The sequence below is a fragment of the Myodes glareolus genome, chromosome 10, assembly GCF_982192425.1.
Source record: "Myodes glareolus chromosome 10, mMyoGla1.1, whole genome shotgun sequence".
NCBI lineage: Eukaryota > Metazoa > Chordata > Mammalia > Rodentia > Cricetidae > Myodes > Myodes glareolus.
The window spans coordinates 15,033,259-15,056,268 of NC_142035.1; the positions used below are offsets into that span (position 1 = coordinate 15,033,259).

General features: G+C 41.8%; 1 protein-coding gene across 1 annotated transcript in view; it reads right to left on the minus strand.

Annotated features, from left to right (window-relative positions):
• The window catches only part of Stk4 (serine/threonine kinase 4), an 88,374-nt gene that overhangs the window by 50,068 nt on the left and 15,296 nt on the right, over nt 1-23,010 (minus strand). Inside the window, exons 5-9 of the mRNA XM_048440991.3 lie at nt 19,803-19,967; nt 13,442-13,609; nt 10,898-11,035; nt 9,835-9,963; nt 9,044-9,230 (exon numbers count right to left, since the gene is read on the minus strand). Coding sequence (XP_048296948.1) covers nt 9,044-9,230; nt 9,835-9,963; nt 10,898-11,035; nt 13,442-13,609; nt 19,803-19,967 — 787 coding nt within the window. The remainder of the gene's footprint in view (nt 1-9,043; nt 9,231-9,834; nt 9,964-10,897; nt 11,036-13,441; nt 13,610-19,802; nt 19,968-23,010) is intronic.

The following is a 23,010-nucleotide window of genomic DNA, read 5'->3' on the forward strand; positions in this document are numbered from 1 at the left end:
TACTATTGGGCCAAGCAGATCTATCTGCACCTCTTACACCAATAGCTGAAGCCGAGCTTCTGGGTTCACTCTCCTTTCTTCTCGCTACTATTGCACCACCGCCCTCTTTGGGGGAAATCTTGGCTCTCCTTTGACCAACATAACCACACTGGAGTAACTTATATTCCAAAAAATACAGCCTTGAGGCCATCGCCCAGGTCACATGGAGACCTGGTACTTTCACATCCTCGCATGTGGTCTGGCTGGGTTCTCTGAATGAATATTCAGGCACCAAGAGTCTGTGTTTTCTGGCTCATCCCAAAGAAATGAAGAATGTTAATGGTTTCCAAAGATAAAAGTGAGCCCGACATGTGAACACAGTAAGAGTAACTGCACAAACAATTAGGAGTTCGTCTCCACTCTGCAAGGATGACCTTGAGCTATTTGTGAAACTGTGAGAAAAGCTGAAGTGCCAAGATGTCTACTTTTCTATTGTAAAGCTCACCCAGGAGGGAGCATCTCATAAAAAGCAGTTCCCCGGGAGATTGCCTTTCAGGGATGGGAATGAAGGCGGCCAGTAATGAATGCCAGTGCTAAAATGAGGCTCAGAAGCCTCATAAAAGAAAGCTCGTGGGACCCAAAGGCCGGCCTTCTTTAAATCTGCCATCTTGTGTATTGAATTGTTTAACTAGTTCTCAAAATAGCTATCATCTTATCTTATTGCCAGGGGATCAATCTCTCTCTCTCTCCCTCTCTGAATAAATAAATAAATGCTCATTATAACACTTTCATCTTTGAGCATTTAGACACTAAGTGTTTTATATGTAGCACCTTATATTAGTTTGGCAAAACTACAAAATAAAACTTTTTGTGCCCTACTTTTCTAAAAGTTTTGGAAACTGAGGGTCAAAAGGGGAACAGCCTCCCTAAGGAGGCCCCACCTAGGACACCAGAAATATACTTCAAGCCAAAGGCTGATTCCAAAAATCACTCCACGATTTTTCTTTCTTCCTTGCCCTTCTTCAGAAATACAGCAGCAACGAAACTAAATGCTGCGGCTTTTCACTCTACAGCATGTAACAGCACAGCTATCCAGAACCTTCTGTGGTGCCAATTCAGAATGGCAGGTACATGCAAGCACTGAGTTCTTGCTGATGCATTTTGAAGCAATCAGAAACTAGACAATGAAGCTCCTGTTGTAAAAGGGGTGCTAAGACACGTGCAGGGCTGACATTCTAATTACCATGGTTGCCGATGCTACATCCAAGACAGACGGATGAGGACAACACACTTCAACGACGTCCTTCAGACAGCACAAGTGGATGGAAAGACATGGGCCGCAAGTCAAGAATCCCTCTCTTACGCAGCTGACTGTGTGCCTGACAGTGCTGAAATGAGATCTTTTCAACAAGAGCCCGGCCTGTGGCTCTAAAGGAGGAAACACAGCAACAACAGATGCCTCTGTCACAGGGCCTCCTGAACTTAGCCAGGCAGCGATGCTTTAGAATTCTGTCTCAAAGAGGCTCTAGGGGGCAGGTTAGAATACTGGGAACTAGGTGCAAATTTTAAGAAGAAATCACCTCACTCCCCTCAGTTCACGGGGTCTAACTGGAAAAGCCTGAGCCAAGGGTGAGAACACAACAAATGCTATTTCACCTTCTACTTCCACCGCAAACAAGCCTAGAGAGGAGGAGAGAGCAGTTTACATGTGCGTCCTGGAGAGGCGCCACCGAGCACTGAAAGGGAGAAGCACTGGTGACAAATCTTCTGCAGACAGTAATCTGTTACCTTTCAGAGCTGCTATGCTTAGACCTGTCATTTCCTCATACAGGGCAAAAGCACGGAACTGCTAAGCTACACAGTTGTGCAAAACAGATCAACGCCCTTCTTACAAATTTTTCTGTTATTGCTGCTTACTTTTGTCTCTGAAAAATCAAGTAGCAAAAATGGGCTACTTGGAGAATGGGCTATTTAATGGCAATTAACAAATTAAGTTTACTAAATATAAATTCCTGTAACAAACAATTAGAAAACACACATTCTTAGGGTGGCAAGATGACCCACTAGGTAAAGGTACTTGCTATGTAAGCCTGTTGACCTGAGTTGAATTTTCAGAACCTACAAGAGTTGTCCTCTAATTTCTACACAGGGCTTCAGGGCACACACACACAGAACTTTTAAACATTTTCAAAAGAAGAAAACACGATCTTGTTTAAGCACACAGAGACTATTTGACAAAAATCTACAAAAAACATGCCAAGCCACAAATGTCTCAAAAAGTACCAGAGAACTATTACCATGTAGACCATGTTTTCAACCTCAATTCTTTGCAATTGAAATGGGCAGTTTTAAAATTTCACACATGTAGTTTTTTTAAAAAGAGAAAGCGCTTGTGAATAATTTGCAGGCACAGTGGCACATGCTTACAGTTCCAGAAATTCAAGAAGTAGAGGCAAGGGGACTTTGAATTTGAGGCCAGCCTGGGCTACATGGCAAGTTCCAGGCTGCTGGTGGGAGATACACAGTGAATGAAACTCTGTTTCTAACCAACAAAATGGTTATCTGAGCTTGGGATGCAGCTCCACAAATCTCAGGTAAGCAACAAGACAAGGACAGGCACTACTACTGAAACTGTACCGAACCAGAAAAAAGAGAGCATGGATCAAAAAGGGAAAAAACTAAAGTTATAATTCACAGACGAGGCCTTCTCTGTAAAAAATAAAAAAGGAAACTTACAAATTTCAAATCTCATAGGATAATGAGTAAAGCAACCCACCGAAAAACATCAACAAATCATCTATAAAAGTAAAACAAAAAACAAAATCCCAGCATTGAAAACAAAAGACTTGGAGCCCAGTGAAAATAAACTTGCTACAAGCCTCATGTCAATGTCCCAGACCCACATGGTGGGGAAGAGAACCAACTACTCCAAGTTGTCCTCTGACTTCCACATGTGTGCATGTACACACATACACATAATAAACAAAAAGATAATTTTTGAAAATAAATTTAGTAGCTTAATAAACTATTTTAAGGTGGTAGGCTGGCTGAGGAGGCAGCTCAATCAGTTAAGTGCTTGCCAAGCAAGTACAAGAACCTGAGCTGAATCCCTGGAAGTCACACAACAGCCAGGCACTGTGCAGGCCTATGATCCCAGGAGAGACTACAGAATCCCCGGGCTCAGCGGCCAACCAGCCTGGCCTACTGGCTGAATTCTAGACCAATAAGAGAATCAGTCTTAAAAAACAAGATGGGGCTGGAGAGATGGCTCAACAGTTAAGAGCATGTTCTGTTCTTTCAGAGGATCCATGTTTGGTCCTTATATCAGGTGACTTACAACCAAACACCTGTACCTCCAGCTCCAGGGGATCCAAGTTGCTGACTTCCTGGGGCATCTGTACAAGTGCACATACCCACACATATACACTGAATTTTAAATACTAAAAATAAAATATTTTTAAAAGAAAAATCAAGGTAGAAAGCTCCTGAGAAACAGTACCTGAGGATAACCTCTGACCTACACATGAGCAAACACACACACACACACACAAACTGCTAGGCATGAGAGAAAACACCCACAGTTGCAACGCTCACGAGGTCTGAAGCAGGAGGATTGAAAGCTGACACCAGCATGAGCTGACTAAAAAGACCTCCTCAGAAAGAAAAAATACAGATACACACACACACACACACAGAGAGAGAGAGAGAGAGAGAGAGAGAGAGAGAGAGAGAGAGAGAATGAATGTAGAGCATGTCTATGAATAAAGTTTCTACAGATATGACAGATAAACCAAGTAACTGTTTGTTGACAGAATACTGAAGAGACAGCAACTCTGCCTGACTAACTAAACTATGCATTCAAAGAAATCAAGTAAAATCCCAGTGGTATACTGCAAAATTTGATACACTGATCCTGATATTAACATGAGATTTTTCAAGAAGCAATCTGTACCGTAAAGAAAAGTAAGAAGGAACAAGGAATCTATTTTAGATAATGGGCACAGAAGACATGTAAAGGTGACTGGACCACACAATTAAATGTGGTGGAGAAATAAGGTTTTCAAATGGAAAGAACAGAGCAGATGACTATAGCTCACAGTATAAACAAAAAGAAATTCATGATATATAAAGAACATCTGTGAACAGTAAAACTTTACAACTATTGTTGAAATATATACTAATTTTAAGATATCTAGGTAAAAAAACATTTCTTAAAGAACACAAAAATTACACAGTATAAGAAAATTCAGAACAATCTGATGTCATGAAAACTACAGTTATTAAGAATGGTTGCCAAGCTAAGAGCAAGAGTCATGAGCTAGGGTAAAATAATTACACTGCACAAACCATATGCCAAAAAAGTCAGTATCCAAATACAACGAAATTCTGCAAATCAGAAAAAGGTTACTCACAACCCTTTCTACAGTAAATATAAACATAAATCAGATTAAAGGAGGCGCTGTGCAGCTCAGCAGTGCACACCTGACATGCACAAGGCCAGAGGTTCCAGCCGCTGCACTTCCAAAACCCAAACTAGGATGTACCAAACAACAAATGGCTATAAAATATCTTTAACACTTATTTTTATACATAGTATAACTCCCCCCCAAATCAGTTCTTCACGAGCTGTTTTGTTTTGAAATTGTATTCCATTATTTGGTTGGGACCACGTAGACTGACGTTATTTTAAAAGCTATGTGTGGCACCGTGCTGAAGAATAACAAGACCATTCCAACCAAAGCCTGCAAGAGATCTAGGAGGGAAAGACACTGTGCTGAGGTGTGCTGGCTGACTCAGACCTCAACTCTGCCAAGTGTCCAATCTCCTAACTAAATGAAATAAAGGCAACGCCCTGGTGTTGCTGTGGTAACTCCAAACAGACTGAAAATAAAGGTGAGAAGGGAGAGATGGCCGAGCAGTTAACAGCACTGGCTTCCAGAGGAATAAGGTTCAACTCTCAGCACCTACGTGGTAGTTCAAAGTAACTACAGTTCCAAGAGATTCAATAACTTTTTCTGATCCCTGCAGGCACTAGGCATACATGTGTGCAGACATACATACACAGACAAACATATAAAATAAAATATACATATATACTTAAAGGTACATATATAATATCCTTGATCCAAAAAGAAAGGATATCAGTTGATAGCATGAAAGGGAACACGATTTCAATTCATAGCCTATTACAGAGCTCCCTCTGCTGGCAGAGAGGAAGTACAACAATTCCAACACAGGAATTTGACCTTGATTTTTGAGATCAAGAGAAATTCTACTAAAATCCTCATTTAAAAATAACAGGTGAGTCTTCCCTGCCCTGCATGTATTCGACAAACTAACAAGAATTACTAATATGTTTTCAGACAAGTACAATTAGCTAACGTCCTCTCTCTTCAGGGCTGGGACTGCACCTAATGTTTTTGTATATACAGTATTCTAACTATAAAATCATGTTTGAAAAACATTCTTGAGTATAATTTATCTACTATTTTTAATTATTTTCTTGGGCATGTTTACTAATAGTGGAATTTACTGAGTCAAAGGTTTGCCCTTTTCTTTTTTGTTTTGTTTTGTATTTTTTCATTTGTTGTTTTTTTTTTTTCTTTTTTTGAGATAGGATTTCTCGTGTAGCTTTGGAGCCTGTTCAAGAACTCTCTCTGTAGATCAGGCTGATCTTGAACTCACAGAGATCTACCTGTCTCTGCCTCCCAAGTGCTGGAATTTAAGGCATGCATCATCACCACCTGGCTTGACCTTTGAAGATTTATTTTAAATTATGCGTACATAGCAAGAGGTCTATTTACGTGTGAGTACAGGTGTCTACAACATCCAAAAAGACTACTGATCCCATGAAGCTCGAGCTAAAACTGGTTAAGAACCACCTGATATGGGTGCTGGGAACTGAACTCAGGTCTTCTGGAAGAACAGCAAATGCTTTTAACTGCAGGGCGATCTCTCCAGCCCCAGATTTGAACTTTTTAAAAGCCTGATACACAAGGCATTCCAGAGGTTTTGTCAATTTATGAATCTACCAATAAATAACATTACCACTCCTTTACAGCCTAAGAGATAATGAATCTGAGCTCCTAACCAGACAAAGGAACTATTTTGCCTTTGAAAACGAGACGTTAGTGATCAACATGCAAATTGTAACCTTAAAGGTGAGGAGCAGAAGAGATGTGAGGGACACTGCCCTGCAAATGTCCCTCTCTCAACCACAAGAAGTTACTGAGCTCCTCAACTCACCAAACTCTTGGTGAGGCTCTTGTGTAAAGAGCTCCCTCTGCCAGAGTACCTCCACCTACCTGCCTGCTGCCAGGCTTGCAGCAGCTCTATAAGGAGCCCCAGCACAAGTTAAATACCCTCCACTGTACTTTGACAACACCCTCATCTTGTCCCGGTATTAGAACTCATTTCATTCACTGAGCTTGGCGGCATCTGGGATCAACTAAGAGATACAACAGTGAGTCAGTTTGTGAGGGCATTACGAAAAGGACTGACTGAGAGAAGTCTCTCCCTGAAGGGGATGACACCACCCTACAGCCCAGGCACAGAAAGGTCTGAGGGGAAAGCAGTCTTCTTGCCAGCCTGTCTCTGCTTCTTACTGGCACACCCGTCCCTGCTGCTGCAGTCACTATCACTGCCATCCCTCACCGGCATCAGACTCCAGTTTCTTGGGTTTTTCAACATGGACTAAAGACCAACAAGTCTCTAGGAATCTTCCAGGCCCTCAGGACCAGCCTGGGACTGTTGTGACATCCAGCTTTGGGAACTGACCACTATTCAGTTCTACACCTCTCCAGTCTGCAGCCAGCCACTATTGGATCATCCAGACCCTCCAGGGAAGCCATTCCAGTACAGCCTGGCCTCCCCGCTTAGGTTTAAAGCCCCAGGTCTGCTTGGTCATCTTTTCGTTTTTCTAATTGTGCATCTTCCCTAGAGATCAAACCCAGTGTTCTACTAGCCAACAAACTTCCTCTGTCTGTACAGGAGAAGAGAGTTTAGGCCTTGGAGGCAGCAGCCTTTCGGTACAGAGGCACAAAAGCAGCAGCGGAATGGCTGTGGCTGTGCTGCAGCTGAGCCTTACCACCAAAAGTAGGGAGCCAACTAGACGGGCCTAGGGGCTGGTTTGCTGTTCCCTGAATTACAAGAAAGGCTTAAATGCTCTAAGTGGAGGCTGAGGTGAGCTCAACAGTAGACCAGCACATGTGGAGCCCAGAACTGGACCCCTAGTATGGGGGTGGAGAGTTAAAGGAAAGAAAAGAAGATAACCAACAAGACCCAGGTCTTTAAACCAATGCAAAGTTTGGGCTAAACTGAACCTATCCTCCTCAGTAAATATTTCGTACTCTCAAATTATTCCCTCTGCGAGTTGGCCTATAAGCTCAGGTACTAAAAGGTAGCGTGCAAGACTCTTAAGTCAGGAGCTGAACACAGGAATGAGGCCAGTCACAGGAAGGATCAGGCAGGAAAGAGGAAAGCAAACCCAGGTCCATGGCACATACCTACAATCCTAGCTACTTGGGAGGCTGAGGCAAGAGAAGCACTTAGAGGTAGGCAAGCTCTAGAAAGAGTTTAGTAGCCTGGACTACATTTCACTTGGCAGCCTGGGTCCTTTATCTGCACTTACTATTCACATGCACCCCTCTCTGCAAAATGCACCGAGCAACCTGCTAGCAACTTAGACCCCTATCTGACCAGGGTACACACACCCTACTCTGAACAATGGAATAGGTTTCTCCTCCCCTTGACAACCATCAAACTTAGACAAACACTATGCAGCCATATTCTTCTCATGTCCAAGCACAAGACAAGAAAAGGCAAATCTGGCCTGAACTAGTTTTAGATTCATGCACAGCCAGGCACAAGTGTGTCCTCAAGTGAACTTTTAGGGAGGCAGGACTCCCCTATAACTCAGCTGCATTAGAGAAAGACACATGCACAGTAGAGGGAAATGCTCATATAAACTAATCTATCAATCATAACAGAACCACCCAGACTACTTCCCTAAAAACCAGGCCTTCCTTCCTCCAGGCTCCCACAGAAAGAAGCCTGAGGCAGTAGCTGTGCCTTCTTCGGCCTACCGCTCTGCTGCAGTGTATTCTGACCTGTACCTTCTATGGCCTACCGCTCTGCTGCAATGTATTCTGACCTGTACCTTCTACGGCCTACTGTTCTGCTGCAGTGTATTCTGATCTGTACCTTCTATGGCCTACTGTTCTGCTGCAGTGTATTCTGACCTGTACCTTCTATGACCTACTATTCTGCAGCAGTGTATTCTGACCTGTGCCTTCTATGGCCTACCGCTCTGCTGCAGTGTATTCTGACCTGTGCTCTGCCTAAACAGCTGCCATGCTACTCTGCAATCTATGTGGGCTTTTATCTCATTCCTGAATACAAGGGCAAAAGCCTGGAGACACCAGGCCTAGACTCTGATCACAGGTAACAGCTTGAGCCCACAAGTCCGAGAGAAAGAAAACCAGGCAACATATAAGACCCTGTCTCAAAAGACAGAGCAGTGGTAGGGGTGTAGTTCATTGGTAGAGTGCTTACCCAGCATGTGTGAGGCTCAGGGGTTTAACAACCAGCAGAGAAAGTAAAAGGGGGAGACAAGGAGAGTAGGGAAGGAAGGAAAGAAGAAAGAAGAAAACAGCAGGGATGGGGAAGGATTCTTCTGAGGATATTTGATAGGATTTTTAAATCTGCTCAATCATCTCTGACTGACTGTCTTGGTTAAACAGACACTGTCACGAAAATGGATTGTAGATATGTACAGCACTTCAAATTTCATTACTAATGGAGATGAATTATGCATGAAAACAACGTAAATGCCCTCCCTCCTTCAGGGGAACCCTTCAGTGACAATGGTCAGTGAGAGAATAGCCTCTGGGGTTCAAAGGCAAATTCCTTCCCACAGTCCCTTCCTCACAGTCCTCCAAACACAACCTACTGAGCAGATCTCTCCCAGTAGGGCACTTAGCTATGGCAACAGAACATCCCCATGACTAAGATCACATGAGCCAGGAGAACCTATATCTGGATCAGTTAGGTGACAGAGCCTCACTTTTCATCGTTCCTTCCTCTTCCTCGTCCTCTGTGTTGATCACCATGGTGCCCAGCTGTGATGGCAATGTGTCACTGTGCTCAATCATAGTGTTGGCTCCATCACTCATTGTACTGGCTACTCGGACAGTGCCCATCTCATCCCCAGCGGCTCGAACCATTGTGCCAGAATCCATTTCATCCTCCTCCTGCAAATGAACAAAAAAACTCAACCTGGAGCTAATTGTTTAAAAGATTTTAAATTTTCTGAACTATTGTTCATCTTGATGCAAAAATTTTCCTGGATTTGACACTTCTCCAGGCTGGACACATACCTTAGGAACTGAGAAGCACGTTTTTAACCAGAGATGATCCCAAAGTCACCATGTGACAACTGAGTATCTAACCTAAAGACCTTCCTCTCTTCCTTCTCATTAGACTTCCAGCACAGACACAAGTACCCCTGGGATCTAAAAGGTTGTGAGTGATTCCAGAGTACAGCATGAAAATTTTAAAAGAGCTTGGGAAAACCAAGCCTCTAAGCTGGGAGATAACTCCCCTGCCTCCCTCTAAAAAAACATAAACTGGGAAAAAAATATGGGGGCAAAATAGTCAAACATAAGTGTCTCGAGTGACACTGAGTAACAAGCAAGCACAGACCCATCCGGGGTCCAGCAACACTGAATAAGACTTGGGACAAAGCGCTGAGTCTCACGCTCCAGGCTTGCCCACACCAGCTACTTATCTGACTTCTGCAGCATCATGACCTAACAAGCATTTGCTCCTGAAGCCACCACAACGCCTGCCACTCACTGAGTTTTCATCATCATCCTGGTCCACTTCCCGCTGCTGAGCTTCCTGGCGCTTCAGTTTCACGTCCATGGCTTCGTTGATTAAGTCTCGCAATATTGACACTCCTTTGGCACTCTTGACAAATGGGTGCTTAAGTAAAACAGAGAACAAGAGATACAAGTTTATTTTCAAATAGTGCATGGCACATGGTAGAAATCTGGCCGCATTTGTCATATGAATCAGTGGTCTAATTTTTCTCTTCACACCTGGAACAACTAAGCCACACCCACTTCATGACTCTAAGGAGACAGATGGCTGTTTGGACCTGTGCCATTGCTCTCTGTCTCACCTTGAGGTCCTTTTTTCTTTATTTCATTTAAAGGGTCAATCTCTACTACATCAGTCCCAGTGTCTGAATTCAGGATGCAGAACTGGAGCAGGCACCTTTACCCTCTGAGACCTTACCAGCCCCATCTTATGTTTTTCCTGCCTTTGTGGAGCAACAAGAAACCCTGGCAGCTAAAGTTACATATATAAATTCTTTGCAGGAGTTGCCTATATATCCAAACTTAGTCTGGTAGTAACCCACGTTTCCTCCTTACAGGGACAGTACATCCCTGCTTCCCATCACCAAAAGGGCAAAGGTCTCCAAGCCTTTGTTAAGTACTCTAAAGACTGGAAGGGTGCTTCAGCACGTGGTGGGACATCGTCATTTCATCTGGGCAAGTTTGGCAACACCTTTAGAAGAGCAAGAACGCCACATCACATTGTTCTCTATACTTGCGAAGTACTCAAGGTCATTTCCTTCCACTCTTCCGGGACACAGGCACGTCTGGCCTATTATGACTTGACACCAGTCTTGAGCTATTACCCACCTACTGTTTTCCTGGTGGGAGAAATGTTTCTGAGCTTCTTACTGCTCTTAATTCTAAACTAATTCGTGACACACTTCCTTTTGGTACCACTATGTCCTTCTATTCAATAGTTTTACACTTTCCTCGCAGCATGGAAAGTCTTATACCTCATTTCTACATCCAAGCCAGTGACTTAGCAGTGTGAGACAACACAGAGAGATGACGCATACCTGTAGGAGCTGAGTGGCTGTAGCTCTCTGATCAGGGCTTTTTACCAGACACTGCTTCACAAAATCCATGAAATTGTCTGACCACAGCTCTGGCTTACGGAATGTGGGAGGAGGGTTTGTAGGAATCATGAATATTGCCTAGTTTAAAAAAAAATAGATAAAATGAAAATGACACTCCAATACAAACAACTACATCTGTTTGGTAAGATGACTTTCTACTTACCCAAACATAAAGCGTGTCCACGTGGAGTACAGAGACTAAAGACCTGCTCTTCTTCCCTTTCCCTCCCTTGCTCACATGCAATCCTGTTCTAAACCTAATGATGCTCCCCAAAAATAAAAAAACAAAAACAAAAAAACCACCACTTTTTCCTTGTGTGTGTGTATGTGTGTGTGGTAATAATGCACGTGTTCACACAGGTATGAGTGCAAGTACATGTGCATGTATGCATGCATGCATGCATGGAGATCAAGGACCAACCTCAAGTGTCACTCCTGAGGGACTGGTAGCTCAGTGGGGCCTCACATAAATGGGACACTAAGGTCAATCCCCACTATTAACAAAATAACAAGAGTGCAACTCCTCAGGAACCATCCATCTTGTTTTAGAGTCTCACTGGGACCGGGAACTCAGCGATTAGGTTAGGAAGGCCAGCCAGCCACGGAGCCCTAGGAATCTGCCTGCCTTTCTCTCCCAGTGCTAGGATTATAAACACACATCATCACACCGAGCTTTTCAGACAGATGTTAGAGAATAAACTCAGGTCCTCAAGCTTGCAAGGCAAACACTTTACCAACTGAGCCAACTCTTCAGCCTCATACAAGTTTGGGATAACAATATCAAGTAGATTTCAATGAGAAAAGACACCACCTATGAGTACCTGTACCCTGAAGACAACTTCAGCCCCATGGTTGTTAAACTCTCCTCCTTCAAAGTCACCAATGCATGTCAGCGATGGCTGTAAGATCATCAATGAAGTGCCGAAACTCACAAGGGAGCTATCAGCCTCAAGCCATACCAAATGATATTCATTAATCTTCATTGAGTTTTTTTTCTTTTCTTTTTTTAGTTTTTTCGAGACAGGGTTTCTGTGTTTAGCTTTGGTACCTGTCCTGGAACTCATGCTGTAGACCAGGCTGGCCTTGAACTCAGAAATCTGCCCGCCTCTGCCTCCCAAGTGCTGAGATTACAGGAGTGCACCACCACCATCCAATTTTCATTTTTTAATCATATGTGAAGGTGCGAGTGTAGGGCGTGGGGGTGAAGAGAAACAGAGTGTATGTGTGTGGTACCGGGGTTGAATGCAGGGCCTGGGGATGACGGGTAGGAGCTCTGCCTCTATCTTTCCAGGCCCTCAAATCCTCATTCTGCAGAAAAGAAAAACTAAAAATCAAGCTATTATAGTAAATCACAATCAAATTCTACTTTACAAAGACTGGGGTTATTACTAAGGGCTGGAGAGATGGCTCAGTGGTTAACATCATATACTGCTCTTCCAGAGGGGCTGATCAGCTCCCAGCACCCATGTCAGGCAGTCCACAACCACTTACAACTCCAGCTTCAGGGACTCTGACAACCTCTTCTGGCCTCTTGGGCACCACATAATTAAATAATAAAACTTTCTTTATAAAGACTACTAATTGTTGAAATTAAACGATGGAAATCCCTACTTTATGAAAGATAAAACTCTGCATTAGACAAGTTAAGCTATATTCTTAAATCTAAAAGAATGACCACATAAACTTCCCCCTCCTTGCCTCTTCAGTCCCACAAAAAATAAAGGAAGGAATTTGTCTTTGGGTATATAAAACTTTTTAAAAATATCTCAAGTCTTTTAGTGAAAGAATGAGTTCATTAAAGACAATGAAAAACCGGTGTGGGGTAAAGAAGGCTGTGGAGCCTCTGGGACTGGCAGGGGATGGGTCTTTCAACAGAGCTATGTGTTCTTGGAATAAGTAAAGCCTGGGTACTTCTCAGGGTACCAGCACTGAGAAAGGTTGTGGGAGGTGCAGCCTGTGAGCCATAATGCCGTACGTCAGTGAGCACAGGATGCAGGCTGGAGAGAACACAGTCACCTGATCGAGTCTGAGGATTCACAGACCAAAACAGCTACAGAGATCAAGCATGAAAAAGGCAATCTGTGAACCAATGGGTGGTTGGTGCTGTCAGTGCAAAAGCATACTGACTAAGACACTGCACTAGGCAGTGTCTGACACCAGGTGACCCGACGGGGAGCCATGGAAAATGATTCAATGGAGAGCTAAATATGTAGTTGTCTAAGCTATTAAAAGTATATGCAATCTACACATTTCTATCGTCTATGTCCTTCAAGGAGACTATCAAGACACACACTCTAGAATGCAGAATAGACTAGATTCATACTAATGACTGACTGCATTTAATGCCAGGGAAGAATATCACCTATGGTAGCATTTATCATGGTATAAAATCAGCTCACTTCTTGTTTGGAATATAACCAAGGAAGCTGCACTAACTTTCTATTGATAACCAGTAACTGATCATCCACCTGACTGTTTCCTTACCCGCATCGGATGGATATCAGCATATGGGGGCTTGCCTTCAGCCATTTCTATGGCAGTTATTCCCAGAGACCAGATGTCTGCCACGCAGTTGTACCCAATTTCCTGAATGACTTCAGGAGCCATCCAAAACGGTGTTCCTATCACTGTATTCCTCTTTGCCATCGTATCCTAAAACAGAAAGGGGAGACCAACATGAAGCATGAAAACTATTGAGAAAAAAAGAAACAAAACAGGTTAAAAATTAAAAATGCTTTGCTTATGCCCTATAGTACAAGAGGTGGCACAAACATTATGAGAATGACCAATTGCTTTTTGCTTAAATTTAATTAAGGCTCATTCCATGAGATGGAACCCATACCCGATACTGTTAATGAGGCCAAGAACTTGAGGTTAGATACTAGATAGGTCATTAGCCCTAGAGGAAACTTATTTCTTTTATTCTGCTAATTGGACATAGCAATAAAACAACTTCTAATGACATATTGCTACACCAACAGATCAATGCATCACTAGACCATCGCCAGAGAAGCTTCTGCAACTAACAGAGATCCACCACAACTAGACAACATGCAGAAAGTTGGGAAAATAGCCCACCCCAGCCAAGAAAGTATTTGCGCTTGACAGCTGCTGAGAGAAGTCAGTTTCCTTCAACGCAGTGACACTTCGGGGCAGGCGTCACGCTCAGGAGTAGCTGCTGGTCAACGCTAACTGGACTCCACGATTTCTAATGCATTTGTTTCTTTGTTTTCTTTCTTTTGTTTTTAAGACAGAGAAAAGAAGAAGTGGTAATAGTAGTTGGGTGGGTAGGAACAAATGGAGAATGGTACTCTACTTCATTTGGAAAAGCAAAAAACCCAGGAGAGCCAAAACAATCCTGTGCAATAAAAGAACTCTGGAGGCATCACAATCCCCGACTTCAAACTCTACTATAGAGCTACAGTACTGAAAATGGCCTGGTACTGGCATAAAAACAGACAGGAGGACTAATGGAACCAAATAGAAGACCCGGATATCAATCCACACATCTTCGAACACCTGATATTTGATAAAGAAGCAAAAAATATCAAATGGAAAAAGAAAGCATATTTAACAAGTGGTGCTGGCATAACTGGATATCAACATGTAGAAGAATGAAAATAGACCCATATCTATCACCATGCACAAAACTCAAGTCCAAATGGATCAAAGACCTCAACATAAAGCCAGCCACACTGAACCTTATAGAAAAGAAAGTGTGAAGTACACTTGAGCGCATTGGCACAGGGAACCACTTCCTAAATATAACTCCAGTAGCACAGACACTGAGAGGAACAATTAATAAACGGGACCTCCTGAAACAGAAAATCTTCTGTAAAGCAAAGGACACGGTCAACAAGACAAGACAACAGCCTACAGAATGGGAAAAGATCTTCACTAACGCCACATCAGACAGAGGTCTCATCTCCAAAATATACAAAGAATTCAAGAAATTGGACACCAAAAGATCACATAATCCAATTCTTAAAAAAAATGGAGTACAGACCTAAACAGAGAATTCTCAACAGAGGAATCTAAAATGCCTGAAAGACACTTAAGAAAATGGTCAACATCCTTAGTCATTAGAGAAATGCAAATCAAAACAACTCTGAGATTTCATCTTACACCTGTAAGAATGGCCAAGATAAAACACTGATGACAACTTATGCTGGAGAGGGTGTGGGGAAAAGGGAACACTTCTGCATTGCTGGTGGGAATGCAAGCTGGTACAGCCCCTTTGGATGTCAGTGCGGCAATTTCTCAGAAAATTAGGAAACAACCTTCCTCAAGACCCAGTAATACCACTTTGGGGTATATATCCAAAGGATGCTCAATCGTGCCACAAGGACATGTGTTCAACTATGTTCATAGCAGCTTTGTTTGTCATAGCCAGAACCTGGAAACAACCTAAAGGCCCCTCGACCTAAGAATGGATAAGAAAAATGTGGTACATTTTACACAATGAAGTACTACACAGCAGAAAAAAATAACGACATCTTGAATTTTGCAGGAAAATGGATGGAGCTAGAAAACATTATTTTGAGTGAAGTAACCCAGACACAGAAAGACAATTATCATATGTACTCACTCATAGGTGGTTTTTAAACATAAAGCAAAGAAAGCCAGCCTACAAACCACAATCCCAGAGAACTTAGGCAACAATGCGGACACTAAGAGAGACTTACATAGATATAATCTACATGGGAAGTAGAAAGTAGAAAAAGACAAGATCTCCTGAGTAAATTGGGAGCGTGGAGACCTTGGGGGAGGATTGAAGGGGAGAGGGGAGAGTCAGGGAGAGGAGAAAAAAAAAAAAGAGAAAAAAAAATTTTAGCCCAAACCTCAAGCTCAGTACAAAATTAATTGAAAAATTGATCATGGATTAGGAATGGTGGTTCTAAACTAATATCTTAAGATTCAGGCGGCTGAGACATGAGGATGCTGTGAGTTCTAGGCCAGCCTTTAATCCTGGTCTACACAGTGAGTTCCAGGACAGCCAGCAATATATAGAGAAACCCTGTCACAAAAAACCAACCCCTTCCCCCCCAAAAAAGAAACTTAAATGTTAGCTGGATGTGGTAATGCATACCTACAATCCTTGGATAACGCTGTAAAAAAAGATAAAGAAAATAAAAAAAGAAAATAAAAAAAGAAAAGAAAAGAAAACTCAAGCTGCACCAGAAACTGAGCGAGAGCCAATCATGTGCTGCTAACCAGAGAGGCTGAGGCAGAGGGATGGAGTCTAAGGCCAGCCTAGGCTAAAGAATACTGTCTTCAAAGCAGAAAAAGAAACTAAATACAGATTTTTGTTAAAGATGACAGACAGGACAAATACATCTTATTTTCACTTCTTCCCAGAACCATCTGAAAACTCAAAGCTAAACCACAAAATTTTGTAAGCTGAGAAGCAGATGGCCGGCTACGCAGCAACTAGCTGAACTGACATCAAAAGGACTCAAGTCAGTCCCCAGGAAAACTGAGAAAGCAGACCCTTCCAAATGACTTAGAAACTGTTGGCACTGAGAATGATAAAAGTGGACCTCACAACAACACAGGACTGAAGGACTCTGAAGCGTTCACAAAGCTAGGTGTCTTGGCACAGGCATCTATGTAGTCCCAGCATCGGGAGGCTGAAGCAAGGGAACCAAGAATCCCAAGTCAGCCAAGGCTGCACTGCAAAGCTCTTTCGCAAAAATAAATCAACATATACAAAATAAGGATGGCTAGAGGAAGATCTCAGCAATTAAGAGCACTTCCTTTCTGTCAGAGGACCTGAGTGTGGTGCCAGCACCCACATCAGGCAGCTCACAAACACCTGTAACCCCAACTCCACACAATTCTGACACCTTTGACCTCCCTCCCAAGGGTACCTACACTCACGTGCATGTACCCATACAGAATATATGCATACACATAAACAAAAATAATAAAAATAAGACGGCTGTGGTGGCACAGGCCTTTAGTCCTAGCACTTGGGAGAAAGAAGCAGGCAATTCTCTCTGAGTTCAAGGTCAGCCTGGTCTATATAGTAATCTCCAGGCAACCTTGCTATGGTGAGATGCTGTCTCAAAAAATAAAAAAAAATAAATAAATAAAACCTTTTTTAAATGAACTATATAAAACAAAGCAGCTCTCACATGAAGAAAAAGAGCTTCCCTTGCTTGATCTACATTAGACTGGACATGCACTCCCTAGAGAGAGAAACTGAGGACCCCTGACAGTGAAGTTGGGGGAGCACTGTGAATCAAGAACAATGTTAGAGCATTTCTATGCTAAGTGTGAAGCCACCCTCAACATCCCCACCACTTCCTAGGAAGTAGCCAGCAGGGTGCAGCCTTCGGTAGGAGGTCAGTGAGAGAAGACCCCAACCTAGCAGTACTGGAAGCCCAGTTCGCTCATTACAGACTACAGCTGCACTCTAAGTCCAAAACCAAATGAACAAACAAAAAACACAAAACTTTTTGGTTTGTTCTCTTTAGCAATACAATACTTGTTTACTGTAGAAGTTTGAGGGGTTTCTTTCAGGGTGGGGGTGATCAATAGGAGCTGGAGACAGTAAAGTGCCTGAGACCCCAAGTTCCAACCAGTGAAAGCTAGACTTTGTAGAGCATCTGTAATCCCTGTGCTCCCAGTGGGAGATGACGGGAGGTAGACAAGAGAATTTCTGGTATATGCACCAGGAATAACAAACATCCCAGTCTCAAACATTAAACAAAGTAGAAGACAAGGCCTCACACCTATAATCACACACATGAACTTTCAAGTAGACATACATGTGCACACACACAATTTTTAAAAATGAAAACTAGCAATAAACAAGCTCAGCAGGACTTAACTGATCCAGATTTCTGGATCAGTTAAAAGCATTGGCTGTTTGCTCTTCCAGAGGTCCGGAATTCAATTCCCAGCAACCACATCATGGCTCACAACCATCTATAATGAGATCTGGTGTCCAAGTGTACATGCATGCAGAACACTGTATACATAATAAAGATTTATTTTTTTAAAAAGTTCTAAAAAAAAAACCACACTCATACACTAACAATGAACAATTTGAAAACAAAGTGTTTTACTTAAAATAGTATCAAAAAGAACAAACCACTAAAGAATTAACTAGCCAAATTAAGGCAAAATGCTTACTGTAAAATGGTAATATTAGTGTAAAATGAAAGATGTAAGTAAGTGCAAAAGCATCTGGGGTATATGAATTAGATGGTTTAATAACAAGATGGTAATAAACCACTAATCTAAAACTCAGAGAGAAATGCAGGATCCCAGAAGAACCAAAATAGTCTTAGAAGAGGAGAACAAAACTAAAGGTTTCACGTTTAACCAAAGCTGTAAAAGTCAAGACAGTAAAGTACTGGCATAATGACCTACATACAGGACAACAGAATATAACCAAAGTTCCAGAAATAAACCCAGACTTGATTTCCAGCAAGTACCAATACATAACTCAACAAAAGAAAAGCTAAAGGTTTAGCAACAAGTGATTGAAATGGTCAATGACCAGTTATCAACACACAAAAAGAATGTATCTGGATACCTACCTCAAGGCATGAAAATTAACTCATCTCAAAGCAAATGTTAGAGCTAAAACCACTAAACACATAAAAGATCTTGCACAAGGTCATGATGTCTTAGCTATAGAACCAGCAGCATAAGTGACAAAAGAAACTGGACATCACCTAAACTTAAAACGTTGGACAGGAGCCAGATGCACACCTTTAATTTCAGTACTTGGGAGATAGCGACAGGCAGACCTCTATCAAGGCCAGCCTGGTCAGCGCTACAGTGAAACTTGGTCTCAAAAAAACAAACAAACAAAACAGTCTGTAGTTGTGGAGAAGGGATGGTGAAGCATACAATATTCACCAAGAAAACCCTCGGCATAATATTGTTGCAGACTTGTGTTGATCTACGCAGAACATTTCTCTGCATAGACATTTACATTTAGTTGATTATTTTACAAAGCCAGATCGTTCTAGTCATCCTGTTTTGAATAGCCTTCTTTTTCCCTGGCAAGCACTAGCGAGAGACAGCACTGAAGCAAGTGTGAGTTCTTCCAGCATAGTGACTGAACTGCCTGGAGGCTGGATGAGGCTCTCTGCCTTGCTGAAGGAAAGCAGCCTGCTCCAATCTGTCTTCTTTTATGTCCCTGATGCATTAGAATTAAATTAATATTCATGTCTTATGTTAGTTTTCATTTTTATACAAGCTAAACCATGAACCCAAACCCCAGAAAAGATCTAAAACTCCTGTTAGCTATTTGGTAATCTACTTGTAAATTCTACAAATTTGTATTAACACAATTAGATTAAGTATTTTTTTTTAAATAAATACTCATCCAGAGGCTGGGATGATGTCTCAGTTGGTAAAGCATTTGCATGTAAGTATGACAACCTGAGTACAGTTCTCCATCTCCACACAAGAAGCCAGATGTTAAAGCACACATCTGCAATCCCAAACTAGAGAGGCAGAGGCAGGCAGATTCCTGGAGCATACTGTCCAGCCACCCTATCTGCATCAATGACCTCCAGGTCAGTGAAGGACAGTATCTCATGTCTCAGAAAGTAAAGTGGAGAACAACTAACTAAGAAAGACAATCAACATGGACCCTGGCTTTCAGACAACACAAATATGTACATGCATACTCACAGACGTATACATGAACTTCTCTCTCTCTCTCTCTCTCTCTCTCTCTCTCTCTCTCTCTCTCTCTTACACACACACACACACACACACACACACACACACACACACACAAGTAAAACCAATCACTCAATGTAATTGCCTTCTGAAGATGAAGCCTAAAGTACTGGTACCAGTCACCATTTCTACTTACTGTAAGTTGACCTGCGACTCCAAAATCTGCAAGCTTTGCATGGCCTTCTGTGTTCAGCAAAATATTTCCTGCTTTGATATCTCGGTGTATTTTTCTCATAAAATGAAGGTATTCTAATCCTTTAAGAGTTGATTGCAATATTGTCGCTATTTCATCTTCTGTTAACTAAAAAACAAAAAACAAAAAAAACAAACAAACAAAAAAAAACAAAAATAAGAAGTTCCAACCCTGTTCACACAACATCAGAAACTGACCCAAACACACCCAAACTGACGCACAGCTATTCTGGCCATGCTCCGGTCCCTCTCTCAGGAGTCCTATCCCCTGCCTGTTTCCTCTACCTTACGGCTCTCCTCTTCATCCACACATCTGTACTCTGGCTTTCTTCACTGTCTGTGCACTCATCAGAACAGCAGAGGACTTTCCTTCTCCACGCCTGGTCATTCTGTTTCCTTATCTTGTCAGCACAGAGACAATCTGACATACTATGCAGTCTTTCTTAATACAGACACACACGCCATTTAAAAATGTCTTTTATTGCTTACTTTTGTATCCCAAGCATCAAGAGTGGGAAATGAAATAGTTCTAGAACAGTGTGGGTCGCAACCCCTTTGGAATCACATATCAGATATTTACATTACAATTCATAACAGTAGCGAAATTAAAGTTATGGTGTAGCAATGGAATAATTGTATGGCTGGGAATCAGCACAACATGAGGAATTATATTAAAGGGTTGAGGCATTAGGGAGTTGCAAACCACTGGGCTAGAGTGACTGACTGCTGAAGATGAACACAGGGCATCTGATCAGACCAGATGCTGACTCTGCAGATCACACCCAAATCCTAAGCAAAATCCATCCAACTCTCACTTAATTCCTGGTCTGGCAAACAACCCACATTCAGGAGTAAGCTGTGGACAAGAGGATCCAGGGTTAGCAAGACTCAGCCTGTACTTCTGGCACACTTTCCTATACTTTTAGTCTAAGCTTTAAACTTGTATAATGAGAACTAATAAAGAGGGAAAGCAACAAAACAAGAACAAAAATGAAATCCAGTGGAAGTAGTTTAACATGAAAAAATATACAAAACCAGAATGCCACAGCAGCAGCTATGCTAATAACTAGAAGAGGAAAGCCACTTGCAAGTGAACTTGAACAGCAATTCCTAAAAGAATATAATCAGGAATTTAAATTTTCTCACAGGAGGTCAGACCTTAATCATGAATTTTTTTAGGTTTTAAATCCATCTAACACCTACCTGTATTTAATTATACAGTAATTTTCTGCTTAAAATAAAGGCTTTCCCCTCTCATGGGCCCTTTTCTACCCCCTCCATGTGGATAGCACTTCCACAACATTAGAAGCTACGATCCACATCAGAACAGACCGACGTCAGAGAGAGTGTGTGGTGTCTGTGGTTCTCGGCCTGGGAACCTCACTGAACACTGTATCATCATTCTACCATGATCATTTCTTTGAGACAGGGTCTCTCATGATACATATTTAAAGGTTTGATATCTTTCTGTCGTCATAATTTTTCAACCTTAAACAATGTTTCTAGTCCCCTGTGAGGAGGCTATCACACTAAATAGTTTTTATATAACACACAGCAAAATAATTAAATACCTAAACTAATACTAATAAACTAGCATTAAGATATCAGTAGTTACAGAAATCACCAACAGAGTTAATTCTAGACTGCGGAGAGACCAGAAACAACTTGGTGCTGCACATACAGCCCGGGGCTTCAATTTTTTTTTTTAAAGATTTATTTATTTATTTATTATGTTTACAATGTTCTGCCTGCATGTATTCCTGCAGGCCAGAAGAGGGCACCAGATATCATTGCAGATGGTTGTGAGTCACCACGTGGTTGCTGGGAATTGAACCCAGGACCTCAGGAAGAGCAGTCAGTGCTCTTAACCTCTGAGCCATCTTTCCAGTCCCTTGGGGCTTCAATTTTAAATCAACAGATTAGTCAAGGTTTCAACATCTCTTATTTATTTCACTTTTTGAAACTACAATATATCATCTCCTCCCTCCTTTTCTTCCCTCCAAAGTCTCTCAGTCTTTGCTCTCTGCATCTGGTCTCTTTTTTCATTGTTGTTATAATCATATGTGTTTGTGTGTGTATATATATTTATAATATATATACATATTTATAATATTCCTAAAACATAAATATAACCTCCTCCATCTGCATGTTACTTGTATACATGTTTTCAGAACTGACCATTTGGAACTAGAAATATTATGTCAGAGCACTATTCTTGGCTAAAGAACTTACTGTCTAATAAAGAAAACATACAAATTCCCAATAATGTAAATTAAGAAAAGGAAATAATAATATGATATAAAAATGTATAACTTGAGTTTCAATACAGTCCCATCTTATAATTTATATAATACTTCATGATTTACAGTATACCTTTTTCATACTCAAGCTAATTTTTACAACATTGCAAATACTTAATATGGGGATGCCCACTGCCCTTCTTACAACCAAAAGCAAAACCACCCGAGAGCTAAAATTTTCCGTTTCAACAATCTACACAGAAACTAGCGCTGTTTTTCAAATAGCCTATCACATGACTCACTCATTTCTTAGAATCTAGACATGCTCCTTCTGTACCTGGAAAACACTCACCCATCAGTTGGGTCTGGTAGCCACATGACCTACCAGACCCAAATCATCAAGACTGTCCACCTTTCGAACCTAAAGTCCCCTTTGTCTAATCCCCCATTCCAGTGGCTGCAAACGTACCAAACTCACTGCAGCCTCCGAGTCTTCACACTGGCCAGTTCCTAGCTACAGTGTCCCTGCACAAGAGTCTGCTCCTTCTGCTCTGCCCACCAAGACTTCTTTACCACTCTCCCATCACCATCCCTACTGATTCTCTCCAAAGCACTTCCCATTACCTTGCATTTCCTTTCTAGCTGCCACCTGTTTGCTTACTGTTTGCCTACTAGAAGCTGTACTGCCATTAGAGCATCATACACCATAATACACCATATGCTGCGGTCTCTTTTATGTTACTGCTGGGTCTCTAATACCTACAGCAGTATTCGGCAACAAAAAACTAGAATCCATGACTCTTAGGTCCAATCCTACAATCCACAATACTCTTTTTTGTTTGCTTGATTGTTTTGGTTTTGGTTTTGGGGTGTGTGTGTGTGTTTTGTTTTTTGAGAAAGAGTTTCTCTGTA